This window comes from Malus sylvestris, chromosome 12 (assembly GCF_916048215.2).
Source record: "Malus sylvestris chromosome 12, drMalSylv7.2, whole genome shotgun sequence".
NCBI classification, from domain to species: Eukaryota; Viridiplantae; Streptophyta; class Magnoliopsida; order Rosales; family Rosaceae; genus Malus; species Malus sylvestris.
Genome location: NC_062271.1, coordinates 454,137 through 474,444, shown reverse-complemented (window position 1 = coordinate 474,444; position 20,308 = coordinate 454,137). Strand labels below are relative to the sequence as shown.

The 20,308-nt window shown below is 35.9% G+C and overlaps 3 protein-coding genes across 4 annotated transcripts; all 3 read left to right on the top strand.

Moving 5' to 3' along the window:
* Positions 1-1,245: 1,245 nt before the first annotated feature.
* Positions 1,246-6,064, top strand: LOC126593098 (uncharacterized). Of its 2 annotated transcripts, XM_050258982.1 has the most exons (12): positions 1,246-1,395; positions 1,859-1,918; positions 2,275-2,327; positions 2,440-2,492; positions 3,110-3,388; positions 3,496-3,592; positions 3,695-3,819; positions 4,189-4,270; positions 4,384-4,516; positions 4,643-4,800; positions 5,499-5,590; positions 5,684-6,064. In XM_050258982.1, the coding sequence occupies exons 5-12, from the start codon at positions 3,235-3,237 to the stop codon at positions 5,758-5,760; spliced, it is 918 nt and encodes a 305-aa protein (XP_050114939.1). In that variant the 5' UTR covers positions 1,246-1,395; positions 1,859-1,918; positions 2,275-2,327; positions 2,440-2,492; positions 3,110-3,234; the 3' UTR covers positions 5,761-6,064. The 2 variants fall into 2 exon arrangements, with proteins under 2 accessions (XP_050114939.1, XP_050114938.1); XM_050258981.1 differs by having other exon boundaries at positions 5,499-6,064.
* LOC126593102 (protein SINE1-like) lies at positions 4,798-10,284 on the top strand. The gene is made up of 4 exons (XM_050258985.1): positions 4,798-4,981; positions 6,307-7,668; positions 7,852-9,076; positions 9,555-10,284. The coding sequence occupies exons 3-4, from the start codon at positions 8,535-8,537 to the stop codon at positions 9,643-9,645; spliced, it is 633 nt and encodes a 210-aa protein (XP_050114942.1). The 5' UTR covers positions 4,798-4,981; positions 6,307-7,668; positions 7,852-8,534; the 3' UTR covers positions 9,646-10,284.
* A 4,331-nt stretch (positions 10,285-14,615) lies between these two features.
* Positions 14,616-19,451, top strand: LOC126593103 (TATA-box-binding protein 1-like). The gene is made up of 9 exons (XM_050258987.1): positions 14,616-15,123; positions 15,862-15,949; positions 16,216-16,287; positions 17,115-17,165; positions 17,739-17,783; positions 17,889-17,981; positions 18,709-18,810; positions 18,910-18,983; positions 19,129-19,451. Coding segments are annotated over exons 1-9 (606 nt in total). The 5' UTR covers positions 14,616-15,043; the 3' UTR covers positions 19,130-19,451.
* The last annotated feature ends 857 nt before the right edge of the window (positions 19,452-20,308 follow it).

Below are 20,308 nucleotides of genomic sequence, written 5' to 3'. Positions count from 1 at the left end.
TCATGTATTTTGTGTTTATACATCTCTATCATGATATTCATATTCTTCCATATCGTTTCATGAGTTTCATGTATTGATTTAATGATTTTTCAATATTTATCGAAATTTAAATATTTTTAAGTTAAAATGTTCATAAAATTAATTTAGGATAGTCTACATAATTTAAAAAAAAAAAGTTAATTTAAAAAAAAAAGCTTAAATTCATTCTTTAATAATAGGGGTCTAAAATTTTAGGCTAGAAGAGTTGGACTAGAAAAACTATTTTTGAATTAAAACCTAAATTTTCTAAGCTAAAAATTTTAGGCTTTAGGCCAGGGGTTGGAGATGGTTTTAAAGAGTTTAGGACATAGTCAAGGACGGTTAATAAATGTTTGTTCGGACTCTTTGAGTACCTCTGTTTACATTGGCATAATCTGAATACCAATCTTGGCAATAGAATGAAAGAAATTTGCAACTGTTGAGGTATCTTTTTTGTTACTCCTTATTCTATTCAAATAGTCCAAGAAGAATAGAAGATTGTTTCATTTTTTATGACTTTGAATATGAATTTCCAAATTTAGGCCTCATCGTATCTTAATGAGGACATGTGCGGAAATTACTCATGCCTGTCATGGATAATATATTCAACACCCGTAGCAAAGCGCGGGCACATTTTGTAGTAATACATATAAACAACGAAAGGGGGCAAAATACTGTAATATCAAACGGAAACACTGACTAGCTAGTGTCATAAAATTATTAAATAAACATACATACATACATATATATACATACATACATATATATATATATATTATCTTCTATATACTAAAATCCGGTGGAAAATACTGTTCACGAGCAGTGTAATGTCTTAAATGCCCCTTTGTTTCTTCTTTGTTTTCCGTTGTCTTATCTGCTTGGTACAGTTAACTGACTGAAATGCCCCTCATGTTAGTCTTTGCAGTGTGATTCTTTCCATTTTGTAGTGATTCATCGGGTCTGCCGTTTTTATCCACCTGTCCATCATCTGTGGTTCCTTCTCCATGCCGTTTCAGTGATATTTTTACCTAGCCCACGTGGTGATGTTAGTCTTTGCAGTGTGCTTCTTTCCATTTTGTACAGTGATTCATCGGGTCTGCCGTTTTTATCCACCTGTCCATCATCTGTGGTTCCTTCTCCATGCCGTGTCAGTGATTTTTTTACCTAGCCCACATGTCGGTCATCGTGAGGTTTGGTTTTTAGTTTATACCCACTTTGCTTTTTGTTCAGTTTCCCATACCAAATTATGCATTTCTATCGTTTTGCAAGCTGTGCGTTTTCCTCTTCCTCTTTCCATTCTCGCCTTCGGTCGTCCCTTTCAAATCTCGGTCTGTGTCCTTTTCAGCTCTTCGTTTCTTCACTCAACACCGTATCAGTGTAAGGGTTTTCAACTTTTGATTTTTCTTTTGTTTGAAACTGGAAAGTTTGATTTTGATAGATTCGAAAGAATACAAAAGTTAAATCTTTATTTGGGTGAATTTTTAAACCCAGTTTCTCTTATGGATTTTCATGGGTGGTTAAATTGAATATGGAGGTTTTTATGTGGTCTCAGATGGAAACAATTATAGAAGGGATGCAAGATATAAACGGCGTGGAATGTTTTCTATTAATTTTTTTCTTTTTTTTTTTAAATCAATTTGGGGTTTTGTTTGGTTTTGTTAATTACGGGCTGTTGAACCCAGCAATTTGTCTACACAATATGTTGTTTTTTTTTTGGTTTAAAATTGAAGAGTCTTTGCCTTCCATCTGTTTTCTCTTTCTGGAATTTCCTTTCTCAGCGTTTTTCAAGCTTATGGTATATAATTTGTTTTTTTTTTTTGGTTCATGATTGGTTTTGCAGGTTTTGTTTGTACAGAGAAGACGGTAACTTGGCTGGTGCACTGTCTGTTTTCAGTCGAGGGTGAGGTTTACTTTGTTACGTAGTTAATCTTAAAGTTGTCATCAGTTGTTTGGTCCATTTGTGATCGAAAAATTTGGGAGCATCTTTATCTGTTCATTTGTCATGTTTAAATTGGATTAAATTTTATGTTGTCCAAATTATAAGTTATGTTTTATTCTCATATATCAATTTGGTTGGTTCTTATGTTTATGATGGTTCTGATTCTGATATAGCAGTTCGATTAAATTTTAGGTTCTCCAAATTATAAGCTGCGTTTTATTTTGATATACCAATGTGGTTGCCTCTCATGTTTATATCAATTTGGTTGCCTCTTATGTTTATGATGGTTCTGATATAGCAATTTGATTAAATTTTAGGTGGCTGAGAAGTGTTGCACTGCTCCAGATTCCTTTTGTTTAAAACCTCTCAGGTCTTACAAGTTCTTATTGGTTATTTTTCCCTTCTTTTTTAGCGTGCGTTTTTAACTTTTAATTTTTTTTTGTTGGGTTGTGTCATTTGATTTAGTTCTTTTTTATTTTCAGAAAGCGATGATTGTCGTCCTGCGCTCTAGCAACTATAAAGAACACAGCTTTAGGTACACTTACTCTCTGATGAAAATCTCAAGTTTAAGTCTTAATTGATTTTTGAGTGAAGTGTTTTATGGTTTTGTTGATTTGGCTGGTATGTTTTCATTTGTTTGATTAAAATTTAATTTGGGTTATTAGGTATTTCTTGATTTGAATGATTTCTAAATGTTGTTTCTCCCCCAGTTTATGATATGGATAACTGTAGTTGGATAATAGTATGAGCTCAGTTATATTCTTTGAACCAATGACGGCTATTCAATTTTTTTTTTCTGTCTTTTTGAACTTTCATAAGTCATTGAATTTTTCTTAATCAATATTTTGTTTAAGTCTTTACTCCTGCATAGTTATCAAATTTTGATTTAAGTTAGCTTATCTTTCCTTATTTATCTACATTACTTGCACAAGATAGTATTGTTATATAACTGATGTCTGAGAAATTAATATTTTTACTTATTTAATCATTTCTTTTAAGACTTAGCGATGAATAATCTCTCCATGTTAACAATTTAATATATGCAACTGATGAATAATATCTATTTTTTTCCGTTTATTAATCTCCTTTTTAACTTTGTTCGTTTTTTTCCCCCTTTTTTTTTTGGATTCACTTTATATGCATAACCAATAGTAAAGAAACATGCGGTTCAAGGCTCCACATCGGACATTGACTACGAGACTACAGCTTAAAAATTGAACCTGGTGGTAGCTATGAAATCACAAATTTTCGGACCACTAGAATGAAGGGCCAGTACAATGTGGTGCCGCATGAGACTCAGCTTATATTCAGTGGTAAAACAAATTTCAAAAAGCTCTCAAAATGTGTTTCCACCTATTCCTCGACACCGGTTTTTCCTACAGGATTACAACACTCTTTATCCCCACTTGAACAAAGTTGACATTCTTACAGGTAATAATATTATATATGTATCTATATATAGAGATTAAAAACACTAAAGTTTATTTTTGCCAAATTATTTTTCACAACATGCTTATATTTACCTTTTAAATTGGAAGATGTCATTGGTCATCTCACTGCAATACAACATTTAGAGCCAAAACAGATTAATCAAAGGGTAGCATACAAGTGTGATATACACATTCAAAATGTCAGGTTATTCCTTTTTTCTTATCACTCTCATTATAGATTATCTTCATAATTTGCTTTATATTGAAAAACATGTATATATTTGTTTCTGATTTAATATATCTACAGAAGGGAACAACTCACTGTTACACTATGGGGAGACGTCGCTGAAGAATTTTGTTCTTCATCTGTCCAAGCACTGCCTCTCCCAATTGTTGTCATTTTTACAAGCTTAAAAGTGAAGCTTTATCTAGGTACTTAACTTAATTAGAAGCAATCTTTCGTATCTTTATTTATTATTATTTTTTAACACAGCTTTGTGTAAATTGTTCAAATCTTTTCTGATGACATAATTTTATCATATTCACTTCGTGTGACGTATCATATATCTTTGTTTTATACTTGATTAATTAATCTTTAAATATCTTAATAAATTGATTGTCAATCACTGTTATTAATTAACTTTCTCTTTTATTTTCAGCTTTTTAAAATTTTGTCCATTTAAATTAAAGTCATGGTGCAGTAAGTGATTGTATCATATCATTCTGATACTTGGCCTGTGTCAGTAAAACCATTTATCAATATTTTCTTTCAACTTTCTTATCATTATTTTCAATGCACAGATAAAATTGTGATGAACAGTACTGATTGCTCACTTCTCCTTTTTGATCCAAACATCCCAGAAGTTAATGCATACAAGTCGGTGTAAGTATTTCTATAGCTTTTAACACAATTAAACTCTTTTCACTGTTGTAAAAGCAAAAGAAATATTAGTTTCATAAAATTATTCAAACAGTTTTACATTTTCAATCATACAGGTTTGCAAATTGTAACGAGCCTGTGAAAATATTGGCCCCCTTCTCCAGACAAGTAAATGAGGCTGAAATTTTACGTACAACCAAGATGTTCACAATTGATGAAGTCGCTTTTCTAGATCTTGATTTACACAAGGTATAAAATCTAATTACATGTTTTTAACTCATCTTAAAAACATATGATTGCACTTTTACATTTTTAATAAACATTGTCTACATAATTAGTATTCCTTATACAAAACTATTACAAACTGTTTTGCAGAATGATACGTTTTTCTGTAAAGCGTGTGTCAAGTGTTTTGACACACGTTATCAATGGTGGTATAGTGCGTATGCCAACTGTGTAAAACAAATGCATAAAGACTTGACAACTGGACAGCTGATCTGCCAAAAGCATCCAAACCAAATTCCAACTCCTTGGTAATGTTTAACATGCATTCCTCAAACTTTGTCTTAAATATTTGTTATCCTTATCTTTTATTCTTTCTTTATATAATCTAACATTTACCAAATCTGTTTTTTCACATTTTTCACATTTTTCACATTTTTTCTCATATTTGTATGCACATGGTTTGAATACATTTATCAAGAATGAAATCAGGTCAGATATCCTCACCCTCCTTGATTATTTTTCTCGCTGTTTTTCTGCAGCTGTTATCCAAAACTTTGTTAGAGTGATACTTAGCTTAAATTTTGTGATGTTAAACAAAAAATTCCAACCTTTCCTGCTTTCACGTTATTTAAACAACTTTCAAATACTATGTGGTCAACAATTAAATCATTGTTCAAAACATACTCATTGCAGCACATATTTACCCTTTTTGTACAAAATTGGTATAGCTTTTGCACTTTTGACCATGTTATCTTCATTACTTAGTGACTACAATCTGCTTCTTTTTGTTTACACTTGAGTATATGTGAAGACCATAACCAATATGGCTATCATAAATCCAAACTATTAATTAACTTAATAACCATGAATTTCGTTGTAGATTTAAGTTTAAAAACAAACATTGATTTTTGTGGTTTTATCAATGCTTTCTTCTGTTTTATATTTATTTGTATAAGTTGAATTCAAGATTATTTTCCCTCAAGCAGTTTTGTTTTTTTTAATCTAGGTATAAAGTCAATTTGGTTCTTGAGGATCACACCAATGAAATCAATGCTCTCATAATTGGAAAATCTGGTGAAAAGCTTTTTGGTGTGCCATGTAAAGATTTAGTACTGAATCAAAGATTAGTTGACCAACAACAGTTACCAAACAAGTTATTTAAATATAGTTTGTTTTATTTTCTGCAACTAGGTTGTTTTGACAGTGGAGAACCAAAACTTCATCTGGTGCCCTCAAAAATATACAGTATGGTTCATCAGCATATGTAAAAAACTCTTCCGGATGTTTTATGGCATGCAAATAACTCTTTTTACTCAAAACTTATCAATATTTTTGCATGTTCATACACCAGCACTAATTAATATTTTGTATATCATTACTGGTTCTGGTTAAAAAACAACTACAACTACCAGACTGTTAGATGAATGTAATATTTTTTGCATGTACATAGACCAGCATTTTGTAATTTTTTGTATCCAAGTGCTGGTTTCAGTAGAATGATAGCTATAACTACTAAACTATGACAAATGGATGTAATATTTACCAATGAAGTTGTGCATATTTAACTGTTTATCTCTATAGTGTTTCTAATATTTTTGTTATCAATGGTATTAATATTCTGTTACACTGTTTTTAAACCCGCGGCAACGCGCGGGCATTATACCTAGTATATATATGAAATCAGGTCTAAACATCTTAATTGTCCTTGGTGAAGCTGCACTCACGAGAACTCTGAGGCAACTCATGTTTTCTATCTATTCACTATTCAAAAAGTATCGTTCCAATGATTTTGTTGACAGAAATATCCCATGCAGAAGGTGCAATCCAAGTCAAAGAGTCCTCCAATTCAGAAATATCTAATCCGTTTCAAGATAATTTGATACCTTGAGCGCAAGATTGTTGTTGAGACCAGGCAATATTGCACAAGAGCTGGCGCTTCTGAATTCTGTTGGAAATATAACATTCTTAAAAGCAGCAACAATGAGGTCTAGATTCTTGGAGCGACCAAATTCTTTAAAAAACCCTGCCAGTACAGGTAAATGTTTCCTTGCCCCATTAAAGGCGGTCGGAAATTGTACGTCCCAAAAGTCACACAGTAAGATGGTATCCTTGCATAAATTTGGAGCTTTCAAAGAAATCTTGGACATTAAGTAACCAATGAAATGTACAGAATTCAGATTCGGAGTATTGATCGTGGCCTCCAAACAAAGGGTGGTTATAGATTTTGCATCAAGAAAGGTCGTTTGAGATAGCAATAGTAGTTTTTCTTCTCATGCCAATTCCTCTGAACTAATCTACAAAGCCGAAGGTTGATATCTAACTCTTTTGACATTTCTCTCAAACGAACAACTCAATAACTCATCTACAATGGTAGTGTCTTCTGTTACCAAGTACCCCGTCATATGAAGCCTCAATTTATCTAACCTCAGTTTCTTTTGCTAATCATGCCCGCAAAATTTCAAATATCTTTTCAAGATGTTGTTGATGAACTTTCTATGTTGATCACCTAGGGTGTCTTGACAATCAAGGCTTTCCTCATAACCACCCTCGTTGAAATCTAATACGGAGCTTGAACACCACACACCTGCCCATTGCTTGGAAATAAAACTCATTCGAACCGCTGCTTTGGTGGGGAGAATTTGGATGATTTTGTGCGTAACAAGGTCAGGTAAGTGAAGGCCTGCCATGACATTTTGGCTACGATGATCTTCCTTTGTATTTAGGTCGGGGGTTTTGTGGATGGAAGAGTGAGGTCCTATTTATACATGTTGTATTTGTTCAAGAGTGGGAAATGACCAAAATGCCCCTATCATGGTGACCTCTGAGTTTAATTTCAATTTCTCATGCTTTTCTATTTTACTAAATTAGTTTTCATACTCACGAATGCATAGGCGAAAGCAAAATCGAATTTGGAGTAACGAGAGTCAAAGTTATAAATTTTGAGAAGCGAATGGAAAATGGTAATTTCCATGGGTGAATTTTTAAGTAGGTTAACATCCCACTCACGGTTGCACTTTCGTCCTCCTTCCTCATTTCTGCATGCTCTCCTTCTCTCTAACTCTAGAGATCTCTCACGCTCTCTAACTCCACCGTGACCAACCACCACCACCTACTGAACAACTTGGACAAAGGCAATGCTCCTATTTAATTAATAGAGACATGCACTCATGATCTCTGTGAGTGGATCCCTTCAAAGCTCAACTTTTTTTTATTAAACTGTTTTGAAGAAGTCTTGCATGAGACTTAAGTAGAAATTGGTTAGGTAACCTTATAATTGCTTTATCCATATTGGTGATTTATTTTCACCATGGTCATTTATACATCGCGTATAGCTATTTACGGTCGTAAAATATTTGCAGGTGTTGATCTATTTCTTGTGGAGGCTAGATTTACTGGTTCTTTGTCTGGAGAATGCACTATTTCGCTGTAAGAAGTTCTTGCTCGTGTTCACGGTGTTAAAATAGTCCCTCTAATAAATAGCATCATGACCACCATAATGAAGACCTTGGCTTCGAGTGCAGGGTCTTTCCCTCTTCAACAGGCATGCTCAAAGGTTGTCCCAGCTATTGCTCGATATGGGATTGACCCAACCAACCCTGAAGACAGGAAGAGGCACATTATTCATTCACTTTGCACTCCTCTTTCGGATTCCCTCTTGGATTCTCAAGAGAGCTTCACTTCTGGAGCTGCCCTTTGCTTAAGAGGGCCCTTGTTGATTCAGATAATTGGCGTTTTTCTTTGGATGAGATGGTAAATAGGGTCTGTCAGAATGTTTCTGGAGCTTTGGAGGAGAAGTCCACTCAGACAAATGCACACCTGGGTCTGGACCGTCTGGTCATGTCCCTTGCGAAGCATAATGCATTAATTGTTGAACCATATGCTATGTTGAGGATTCAAGCTGGAATCCGGATATTGGATACTGGTGTAGAGGAGGGGAATTCTCAGAAACGGCTGTCAGCTATCCAAATGGTGAATTTCTTGATGAAGTGCCTGGATCCTTGGAGCATTATCTCTGATTTTTTATGAGTTGATAATTGAAGAAATGGGGAAGTGTCAGTCTGTTCGGATGGCTTATGTCTCAAGGGCTGCCTTTGAAGCTCTGCAAACGGCAAGGCGAATAGCTGCAGGTAAAGGTTCAAAACTTGAAAAGGCTCCTGGTTCGGCCAGTGGGTCAAATTTTAGTTGGAGAGACCATAGCAGGAAGCGAAACTTATCAAGTGCCAGCGACCATTCTCCTGCATCAATGTCATCCGAATCACAGACTCTAGATTCCTTTGCTGAATACGACTCATTTGTTGAGACACCTATAACAATGAGTTGTCAGTGTAGCCGAAACTCAATTTATGATTGTAGGAGTGTAAACCGGAAGCTTTGGAGTCATGAGAATGGAGGAGTTGATGTGTCTCTCAAGGATGGTTTCTTCTCGGAGATTGCTCAGGGTAGTGCCTACTCAAATGGATATCCAGGTAACCCTGGGATTAATGAATTCGTGAAATGTGAAGGAGATAGCAATGAGGAATTTACGGGTTCCAGCAAACAAATCCTAAAAATGGAGTATCAAGAAGCACCACAACTAGTCCTTGGGTAAGTTTCACATGTACATTTGGTATTATTTTTCTTCTGATTTGAAGTTGCAATTTCTGATTTGATTGTTATGGGGTAGAAGTAGTTACCAACTAAATTTGGAGTATGGGTAAAAAGTTTAACTAAAAGTAATGCAGCAACAGAGTGACTAAATTGCTTGCTGGATTGTAAAAGTAGTATTGATAGCCCAAAATGCTTATCGTGTTTAACTCTTTGGAAACTTATCTCTGCTAAAACGCTTTGCATTTCAGAAAAGAGTGCCAATCTTTGGGATGGCATGGTATGTCATAGTCGACAAAGTTTGTTGGGGGAATTTATATCCCAAAACCTTAAGCAAAGGAATGGTGCTTACTCGACTGAAACTTTACTTTTATTCAAATCTGCCAATTTTATGATTTTCTTGTTTATTATTAATCTTGGGATGGTATTGCATGTTATGGTCTTGATTTTGACCACTATTGCCTCTCCTGTGCTTCAGACTCTCAGAAGTCTCGCACTCCACTCAATGTGGACAGCATCATCTTCAATACTCCGAGAAGGCTTGTTCACTCTCTTCAGGAACCAAATAATGCCGACTCAAAGTTCTCCAAGAAACCAGCGAGAAGATCTAGAAGTTTATCCATGAACGAGTTTGATTGGAGTCCAAATGCCAGATACGGTCAAAATGGTTATTCATATGGTGCGAATTATGATGACGGAAAGCATGGTAGCTTCTATGGCAGCGGTGAGAAGTTTGAAGGTGGTCCTGAATCAGTGTCATCAACAGATGGCATTCCAGCAGATGCTGATTTGCAGGTGTCTCATGAGAGGTGGTTCCAGAAAACAAAATATCTCATGAGGCGGTTCCAGAAAATAAAACATAAAAAGTCCCTGTCAAAAGGCTGCTGTTAAATTGTTTTGTGGTGTTTCTTTTGCTCTACTTGCAGTAGCTATGCCACTCCTTTGGATTAATGATCAAGGCGAATGACATGGTTACCATCTAGTTCCAGTTTAATGTACTCATTCTCTTGTTCGAACTTAGTCTAAACAATCTGACGGATCGATTTCTTTTGATGAAGTGAAAAATGGTTGTAGACAGGAGAATCTCTCTGTATGTTCTGTAACCCTAGAATTTAACCATTCCAGCCAGATGTGGATGATTAATGTACAGAAGAGAACTGAAGAATTTTTGTTATTGAGGAAATGTTTATTCATTGCTTTTGCTTGTATACTTGATTGCTTTTGAAAATTGTGTTCTTTTCTTCCAATTAAGCCTATATTTTTGTGGCTAGCAATGTCTTTCATGAGGGTATTTGAAAGTTGTAATCTTTCGCATTCTGAGACAAATTGGAGTTTCGAAATTCAAACCAACATAAGCAAGAGCTACTTTTTATATGTTTAATACACAATCTCAAGAGTCCTAGCATATTCGTTTGTTACACCAAAGCTTAGAATATGAGAGCAGAGTCATACCAAGAAAATATGCAGACTGGGGTTGTGTAAGCGCTGTCCGCCCCTCCATGATTCATTAGGACGCTCGATTACTGGTTTGAGCACTGCAGATTGGTCGACACATGTAGGCCTACTTGCCATAGTCTTCATGGCTTGAGGCAGGACTGAACATGTAGAGTTAATCAAACCCATCTGTTCCTACTACAACTGAGTTTCTTCTACTCTGTTTCATCACAATTCATAAATATATGAACTTGCTACCAAAAACTGAATAAGTGAAATATAGGAGGAATTTAGCTAGTAAAGTAGTACCCTGTCAATGATTGTGAAGTCGGTAGGTGCACTGATGTATATTCGACTCATTTGGTCTCTTAAATGCCTATAGTTGTCATCTTCTTCACCCTCCATTTCTTCTTCAATATTTTCTCTGAGTTGTATCTGCTTGGTTGCCAATGTTTTGATTTTTCGGTCCCCAGCCAGCCACTTGCTGCCATAATTTACTGATTTGAGATTCGTTTTTCACGCTAAAGTCGGGAGGAATGATCCCTAAACTTGACAAAATTTGGCAACCTGGTAAAGAAATCTGATCTTTCCAAACCAATAGCATAAGTTGCATCCGATGATAGTAATTGGTAGGGGAGTGGGATTGAACTTGAAGCCACTACTGCAACTAGGAATTCTCTCCTTGTTCTTGCTGTTATTATTATTACTATTACTAATTGTTTGGGTTAATATTTGAACTTTGAGCTGCAAGTGTGAGGAAGCCCAGAGATGCCAATTAAAGGAAGACTTGCCCGAAGCTTAGCACCAAGTCCAGAGATAAATTGGCGCCTCCCCATTAATGCATAGACCATGTGTCTATGATTTAAATGTCAAGTAATGAAGACTAACTCACAATCAACCAAAAAACATTTTTTAGTGGCAATACAAGTAAAAATATGATGAATCACTACCCTCCAAATGTTTTCGGACAAGAGCAAGGTCACAGCAGTCGGGCTAATTCGCCTATCAAAGGAGGAAAAGGCACATAGACAAGGACACTCAACCAATCAAACAACAAACTTACAAACTTTGCTCTCAAGCCAGATTTGCATCCAAAAGCTATAATCAGCCCAAATCTTAGATTTTTTAGCAACACGCTATCTCTTGTTTAGATCTCCTTAGAAAGCCTATCTTTCTCTAATTTAAAAACTCTGCTACCTCCCTCAATAGTGTAGTATCGATTCCCTTGTGTAAACTTGTTTACCATCCATCCCTTTTTAGCATATAAACCTTTGTAATCACAAAGAGAAGTGACTACAAGAAGTTCAACCTTGACAGACAAGGTGAAATCTTGCCCGAAACTCTTTGTTTGTTGTATGAATTTATAGATCTATTACGTAATGCATTCTCCAGTATGTATTCAAGTCATATCCACCTATTTTCCTACTTTAAGAGTGTCATTTATGTCTGGATCTGGTTAGTTTAATAGATATGTTATCCTTAAAATCAATCAAGAACCAAGCAAACGGCTAAATGGTTTAAAGCGGATCTGGACTCCCTTCATTCAAACATACAAGACTATGAACTAAAAGTCATTGGTCACAAGGCAAGAAAAAGAACTTAATGTGAACTTAACCCATCCACGACAATCCTTTGATAACAAGAAGTCCGAGTAACTTGGGGCGCAAGTAATTGACTAAACACACTCTTGTTCTACATCTGCTATACTAAGATAGCAATGGTACGCCTAGCTCTTAGTTAGTTTTGATTGTGAGCCTCAATGCTTACACCTAAGGCTCGACAAATGCACATTTTGGAACTAACTTTGTCATCTTCTTGTAGCACATTAACAAACAAGAGCCCGACTACACATCCAAAGTACCGAACCCTTGTGGAGCTGTGCTGAGAGCCAAGGAGCCGTCTGAGAAATCTTCACCCGAACACTAATAGTTTTGTACTAGTGCTGCAGCAAACTACAACAAGAAGTAGGGTAATTAGAAGATGAATAATCTATGTGTTTAGCAGGAGAAAAAGGTGATAAGGATGCTGTGCGGATCAACTGTGGATTTGTCATATCAACTCAAGCATTTTGTGTTTATTGGCTGCTTGTCTTGTGATTTCAATAACTTTTGTGAATTTCGGAATCAGATTTTGATTTTTTGATTACGGATTAGCAAACACGCCATTATAATTTCTCGAGACTGAATATTATTTGTTGAATCACATCCACAAACGCTTAAATTCAAATTGTTTTGGGCAATCACTACTACAAACAAAAATAATAATTCAAGCAATTAATTAGAAACAGTAGCAAAAATTCCATCTGCTTGAAGCTGAACGAGAAGCTCTATCATCTTCTTTGCTTTCTTGCTCAATTGGAATCTCGACATCAACAGACCGTACAACCAACGGAACCACCCGCTGTTTGCGTCCCCTTTGTATACGAAAAACCGGGCGGCTTCTTCGGTCAGCCTATCGACACTGCTCAACCACTTCTCGACTTCAGCTGTGACCGCCACTTCTCCCTTCCTTTTTGCATCTTCGACGGCTTGGATCACCATATCTCGTGTGGCCTTAAGCTTCTTGAGCTGTTTCAGTAGGTTGTCGACGTTGGATTTGTAGCTTAGGATGTAAGCAACGTAAATGTCCAAGTATCTGGAGACCACGGGGCCACTGCAGGCAAGTAAATACTTGGCCAAGTACTGGCCGATTAAGGGTTTGATCGGAGCAACCAGTTGATCCACAAAGCACTCAATGCACACAAAAGTAAGAAACCCGGCAGCCAATGGCATCTGGGAAGCAATCTTAGCAGCGGCCCCCCCCCCAATGAATTGCGTATAAAAGTATTATCCATGCTCATATATATGGAAGCAATTAGAAACCTGAAAATATAAGAAGAGCAGATTGAATGAAGAGCAGAAGATGGATGTGTGAGGATGGAAAAAAAAGAGGAGGAGATTATAAGAAGGAAGCAGAAGATACGCGCATCCTATATAATATGTTGAGCTATTGACATAGTTAAACAAAGACTTGGTGTTATGTTTTTTTTTATGTTTATAATAACAAGTTAACAACTGTAAGGCATGTGGTGTTTGAGTCAATGACTAAATAAAAGAGACGAGGCAAGTTCTGCTGTATACAATTGGTCACATTTTGTAAGAGACTTTATTAAGGGGGTAACTTCTAAGTGCTAATGTATTGGATTCATTCTTAAGTGTTAACGTAATTGAAATTGATTGTAATTTGTAAGTGCTCGGTTCATTACCATTTCGTTTTTTCATTTTCATTTTTACTTTTTAAGTTTTAGATATGAGCAAACTAAGTACACATAAAAATGAGGGATAAAAAGGAAAGGTTATGGGAGTACTATGCGAAAAAGAAGGTAAATACTACAAAATAGAGTGATTATGCGAAATAAATCTTGTCGGACATTCAACCCGAGTTTAAGGTAAAAAAAAAGAGTGCCTTGCTACAAAGAAACACAATATATAGCGTTAACCACTAGACCTATCCGTCATTTAGACATCTGTTATGACATCCTATGGCTCTTTGAACCAAATGGCATTAACTGAGTGCAGCTAAAGACCAAACCTTGCTAACTTGTGAACAATATGATTTCTCGCATATTCTTCTTAACTTTCAGCCATCGAATTGAATAGATTGAAGAAGATCATTTCTCGCATATTCTTCTTAACTTTCAGTCATTGGATTGAATAGATTAAAGAAGATCAGTATCAAAAATTAAAAAAAAATGTGAAAATCTGAGATTAAAAATAAATGTGTGAATAACAGTTTCGATAATTCAAATGGCCAACCCTATTTGTACTATCTGCACACCTATTTGTATTTCTCACGTATTCTTCTTAATTTTTGGCCATCAAGATTGAATAGATTGAAGAAGATTAATATCAAAAAAAAAAAAAAAAAATGTGAGAGCCTAAGATGTAAAAATCGATGTGTGAATAACATTTTCGATAATTCAAACTGCCACCCCTTATCCAGTTATCTTGCTTAGACAAGGACAAGACCAAACCGGCAATTTCCGGTAATGGCAAGGGATTGACTGGCAATGTAAGAATCAGCCTGTGGACCTTATATATAGGAAAACGACAAAAAGTGGCGAAGCCGAGCCAGACAACAAAAGGGAAAGGCCTTCCTCTCACAACTCTCACATGATCCCGCATTCGCATTTCCTCCTCAGAGATACAAAACCAAACCCATCTCTCCCCAATTTCTTCTATCAAAACCTATAAAAGAACATCTGTTTTGAAAATTTCCCACCCCCATTTCCCAACTTTCCCGCGGCTTCTCTCCGATTTCAATTTCCCAACTTCTCGTTTTCTTTCCCGATTATTTTCGAAACCCTAGATTGTTTAAAGCTCAGAAATTGTGAGCAAAGGAGGTTGTGCAGATCTGATTCAGGACGATCAATAGACCAATTGCCTGGAACCCGCAAGAATAATTAAAGAATTAAACTTTGATTTGATTTATTTGCTTATTGTAGAGTAGTATTTTTGTGAAATCGACGGAGCCCTTTATAGTGGGATACTGGAAATGGGGGATCAAAGTGGATTAGAAGAGAGCCAACCTGTAGATCTTTCCATTCACCCCTCTGGCATCGTTCCCACTCTCCAGTAAGTCTCTCTCTCTCTCTCTCTCTCCCCCCTTTCGTTTGAAGTTTCTAATTTCGTTTTCTCGTTTCAATATCCATGTCCAAGGCTTCCGAATTGAGTTTTGCGTAGTGGGTTTGTTTCGATCTGATTGGTTTCGCAAGCTTATGTTCGGATCATCACTTTATGGGGTTATGGTGGTTTTCAGTAGGGAAATGGAGATGAAAATTTATGGGTTCAACCGTTTCATTTCTATCCGTGAGATGTTTTTGTGTTTTTGAAAAATTGAAATTCTTCAAATTTTGAGGTGGAAGTTGACTTTTTTTAAGCCAAACCTATATGAATTTTCTGTTGTGTGTGTTTGTATTCTTTGTCTAAGGCTTGTAGGACTAGAGTTTTATTTGCTAAGAAACATTTCATTAAATATTAGTCTCTTATTGGAAATGAAGCTATGGTTAGAGCTTGTCATCAGAAGCTGCTGTTTGGTAGTCTTTGCATTTTGGAGAGTCTTTAGTTAAGTCTCTTTTTTGTTTGTTCTATGGTGGTCTTCTTGATCACTGGTCTTCTTTTTGCAGTTCTATTGTTTGTTAGCTAAAGTAGTTCTCTTTTCCTAAGAAAATAAAACTTGGACTATTCCCATGCATAATATTAAGACATTTTAATCAACCCTATAGGCCTCCCTTCTGTGAGCAATAACGTTCTGTTTTTTGAAGAAAAATAGTGAAGTTTCATGATTTATTCTTGTTTTGGTTGTGTTTGTAGGAATATCGTATCTACAGTTAACTTGGATTGTAAATTGGATCTTAAGCAAATTGCGTTGCAAGCTCGAAATGCAGAATACAACCCCAAGGTATGCAAGGCTTTTTGTAAGCTTTACTATAATTTATTTCAGTAGTATGTTGGTAATCTTAGTGGTGCTTGCTCACTTTTCTAAAATACTTTATAGAGGGTTCTTAGTGGTGCTAGCTCACTTTACCAAAATGGTCTTGCTTGGGCCATTGTTTATACCTGAAACTATACTGACAATAAAGTGTGGCTTTATTAGCATATTTTCTGTCTCTTTAGACATTTTGGTGTACTGAATACTAACTTCTTTTTAATTCAATGGTCTTTCAGCGTTTTGCTGCTGTAATTATGAGAATAAGGGAGCCAAAAACTACAGCTTTGATTTTTGCCTCTGGGAAGATGGTGAGCCCTCCCAAAAATTTTTGGGATTCTATTTGCTGACAATGATATGATTTCATTTCAGCTGTTTGTATTGTTGTAATATCATTATTGAAAGCAATTTGCTTTTGAATCTTTTTGCTCCTGTTTGGTCCCTTCTTTTGTGGAAAATGACTTTGTTCTTTAAATCTATGCCTGTTAGTGAGATTTGATAAAACAGTTTATCTTTCTTGAATTGTACTCCAATTGATGGCTCTGTTATCTGGTGATGCGGCTGTTGGCATCATATTCAAAAATGATTATGTATTTGTTGAAATGTGTTTGGAATCCTACATACATGAGTGTGTCAATTGTTGGGTGCAGTCAAGTAATGATATTGCTTAATTCAGAGAATATCCTTAGAAGGGGAGCATGTTTTTTTCTTGCTAGTTTTGACTATTGAATGATTTGTATCTGAATTAAAGTGTATGTTTGATTGGTTATGGTCCTTCTGAATTGCATGTCTTGTCGAAAATGTACAGTATGTTGATGCTTAAATTCACAATTTTTGATGCTCAAGATATATATTTGGTGACGGACTGATCCTTTTATGAGTTTCATTTTCATAGATGGCTGAATTGCATGTTTATATACTGAACTTCTATGGTAATAAATTTGGCTTTAAGTTTACCTCATGCCACAACCCTGGTAAGCATTGCATTGCATTTTGACGATTCTTTTTCAACTTGATATAACCCTCTACTTTCCCCGCTCTCCCTTATTTATGATTTTAAATCTTGAGTTATGCACCCATCATACCTTGGAGGCATCTGGTTAAGAGATTTAAATTTTGAATGTCTATGGTACTTCAGGTATGCACAGGTGCAAAAAGTGAACATCAATCAAAACTGGCAGCGAGGAAGGTATCTGTTGAATGCTTACAGATTGTTATTAACATAGCAAAACATAGTGGTATATGTGAGTTTCGTAAGTTTTGACCCAATTTGAGGCATTTTAATTCAAACAGTTTTATAGAGGTCGCACTTGGTGCGATGGCAAGTGCCTTCGCCCATGAGCGGTAGGTCTCGGGTTCGAGACTTGGGAGCAGCCTCTCCATAAATGGGGGTAAGGCTAGCCGACAGTCACCTCTCCCAGGCCCTGCGTAAAGCGGGAGCCTTGTGCACTGAGTACGACCTTTTAATTCAAACAGTTTTATATGTGAGTTTCACAAGTTTTGACCCGATCTTAGGCATTTTAATTCTGGAGTAGAGTGTAAGTGGACTTTTACCCATGCTTTGGAGCATCAGCCTTAAGTATTGCAACTTAAATATTTTTTCAATTGTTATTGGTCACTATCAGGAGTGGGAGTGGTTTTACTATTGATGATTATTCTTTCCATAATTATCTTTTCATTTAGTTAGAAAAGTGAATCTTAATTAGGTTGCAAGGAATAGTTTCAGAGTTCTTTCATCTGATTTGATTTTTTTGGTTCCCAGTATGCTCGAATCATTCAAAAGCTTGGGTTTAATGCTAAATTTAAGGTCTCTCTCTCTCTCTCTCTCTCTCTCTATTAGGTGTTCAACCCTTTAAGAGTATATTATATTATTTTAATTACTTCTTTTAATACATACTTTTCTGAGCATCAGGATTTCAAGATTCAAAATATTGTTGGCTCCTGTGATGTTAAATTTCCGATAAGACTTGAGGGTCTTGCATACTCCCACGGTGCCTTTTCAAGTGTAAGTGAGAACCATTTATCCCAGGCTTTAGCATTTCATAGCCCTAATATGATTCAATATGATTATAGTTTTTTTTTTCTTTTCTGTTTCATAATATTTGTTTATTGATTTTAGATTTGTTTTATGATTTAATGTCAATGTTTATATGATCAAGATATCTTCTTATGTGGGCGTTTTTCATTTTACGGGCTTATGGTCAACGAGATCCACGTATTTTGCATGCCTCCGAAGGTTTTATGAAACTAGGAGTCCATTGCTTAAAATACTTTCTTGAAAATACTTTAAACTCAAAGCGAACTTCATAGAAAGTTTGCTGAAACTGGGTGTATTTCTTTCTTCAAGACTCCAGACATACAATGGACCCACATTCAATTAATCAATGCTATGAACATACATTTGACCAATACAAGGGCCGTATATACGCAATAATTGTAGACAGAACACTTACTTTGTATGAACATTGTGATAGGAGTAGGACAATGGATAAACCTATTAGGCTAAAATATCGAGCTCATTGAGATTAAAATTTTAGTTTCGGTATGAGCGCATTAACAAAATTCTGCAGTTTTGAATTTTTAGTTTGGTGTACAAAGTAAGGCCTTGTACAGATTTTGTCCTCTTTCCTTTGTTTCTAAGACTTGTGAGCACATTGTACTGGCTGCCCACTTGTATGCTTCGTAGTGGTTTTTGCAAAGAAATAGTGTTATCTTGTGTTATGCTGGTGCAGTATGAGCCAGAGCTTTTCCCAGGGCTGATATATCGAATGAAGCAGCCGAAGATTGTTCTTCTTATATTTGTGTCGGGGAAAATTGTTATTACGGGTGCAAAGGTGATTTGTTGTTTGTCTATGTTGTTCGGTTGCTATTTAATTACTCGTGCTTTTGCGTTTGGACGATTTGCTAACATTTTGTTTAATTTGATGAGTTAGGTGAGGGATGACACATACAAGGCCTTTGAAAACATATACCCTGTCCTTACAGAGTTCAGGAAGGTCCAGCAATGGTGCGCCCTCCCTTCCCTCCTTAACTCCCCAGACAAATACCACAAAGAAAGCATAATCTGTTGCTTGCTGATTTATTAATTTAGGATGTTTGTTTCTCTTAACAGCAGCATATTGCTAATTGATTTCTGTAATATCTTGTTTTAGATCCTACTTACTTATACTAGACGACGTTGGTGTTTGCTGGGAGGCAGACACGCATCTCTGAAGGTAGCTTGCGGTGCTGTCGTAGGCAATGCCTTGTGGTGCTGGTGCGACATATTTTTGGTTATTTCTGGTTGGGTAGCGAAGGGGTTAGCACTTAGGTGTGAATATGTAACAGGAAAAGGAGCTTTGTTGTTGTTGTTGTTGTTGTTGGTAACTTGGCGCGGCAAGATGATGCGCCAGGGCAGAGTTGATGGGATTGTTTGTGATGTCGGAGGAATTTATAAATAAAATGCAGTTTTGATAGTAGAAACATTTTGATTGAATCTCAATGGTATTGTGTTTCTTACCCTTCTGATTCAGTCAGTGTCTAATCTAACGACTTTTGAGTCGAACAAGTCATTTTGAATGAATGGTTGGTTAATGAGAAACACCATTCAGTGATTCAAGCGTGCTCTGCTTGTCAAATCAACTCAATTACAAATTTAGAATGAATGAATGAATGACTGACTGACTGGCTAGTGCTGCAACCGTTTAAGTTGTAATCAATTATAATATTATAGCATAACTATCACGGGAGCTCCAGTGGTTGGGGCAAATTTAAGTCTGCATTTTAAACGGCATGTTGTGAGATTAAAGTGTGTCTGTGAGTCTTTCTGTCCCTTGGAAGGTTGGACTAATGGTCTCCATTTTTTTTCAAAAAAAAAAAAAAAGAAGGTTAGAATATTATAGTATGATTTGAGTTTGTTTAATAAAGCAAGCATGATTCAAAATAATGTCTGTCGATGGTAATTGGCAAGTAATCGTAAGAAATAAGAATGACCTAGAAGAATTCCTCAATTCCACATGCAAATTAAATTACAATTAATTAGGCCGCTGCCGCTGAAGGCTGAAGGCTGAAGGCTGAAGGCTGAAGGCTGAAGGCTGAACTGAAACTAACAAACAAGTTCGCTGCGACGGCCGGGCCTTCTTCGCGCCGCCCAAAACAAACAAGTTCCCTATTATCTTTTGACTATTGAGGTGAGGACCCCAAAACACACACTCTCGCTCAAGAGTATTTATCAAATATAGCAAAAAATTAACTCTTAATTTCAAAAATATCACTTTTTATAAAAACTTTCAAATATATTCAAAATTTCATTTAAATAGACACAAATACCTTCAAATTTAACAATTAAATAAA

Coding starts and splice junctions, on each gene's coding strand:
- LOC126593098 (XM_050258981.1), top strand. CDS start 3,235: ATGTGGTGCCGCATGAGACTCAGCTTATATTCAGTGGTAAAACAAATT. Junction 4,271..4,383: donor GTTAATGCATACAAGTCGGT/GTAAGTATTTCT, acceptor TCAATCATACAG/GTTTGCAAATTGTAACGAGC. Junction 4,517..4,642: donor TAGATCTTGATTTACACAAG/GTATAAAATCTA, acceptor ACTGTTTTGCAG/AATGATACGTTTTTCTGTAA.
- LOC126593102 (XM_050258985.1), top strand. CDS start 8,535: ATGGGGAAGTGTCAGTCTGTTCGGATGGCTTATGTCTCAAGGGCTGCC. Junction 9,077..9,554: donor GCACCACAACTAGTCCTTGG/GTAAGTTTCACA, acceptor CCTGTGCTTCAG/ACTCTCAGAAGTCTCGCACT.
- LOC126593103 (XM_050258987.1), top strand. CDS start 15,044: ATGGGGGATCAAAGTGGATTAGAAGAGAGCCAACCTGTAGATCTTTCC. Junction 15,124..15,861: donor GGCATCGTTCCCACTCTCCA/GTAAGTCTCTCT, acceptor TTGTGTTTGTAG/GAATATCGTATCTACAGTTA. Junction 15,950..16,215: donor ATGCAGAATACAACCCCAAG/GTATGCAAGGCT, acceptor ATGGTCTTTCAG/CGTTTTGCTGCTGTAATTAT.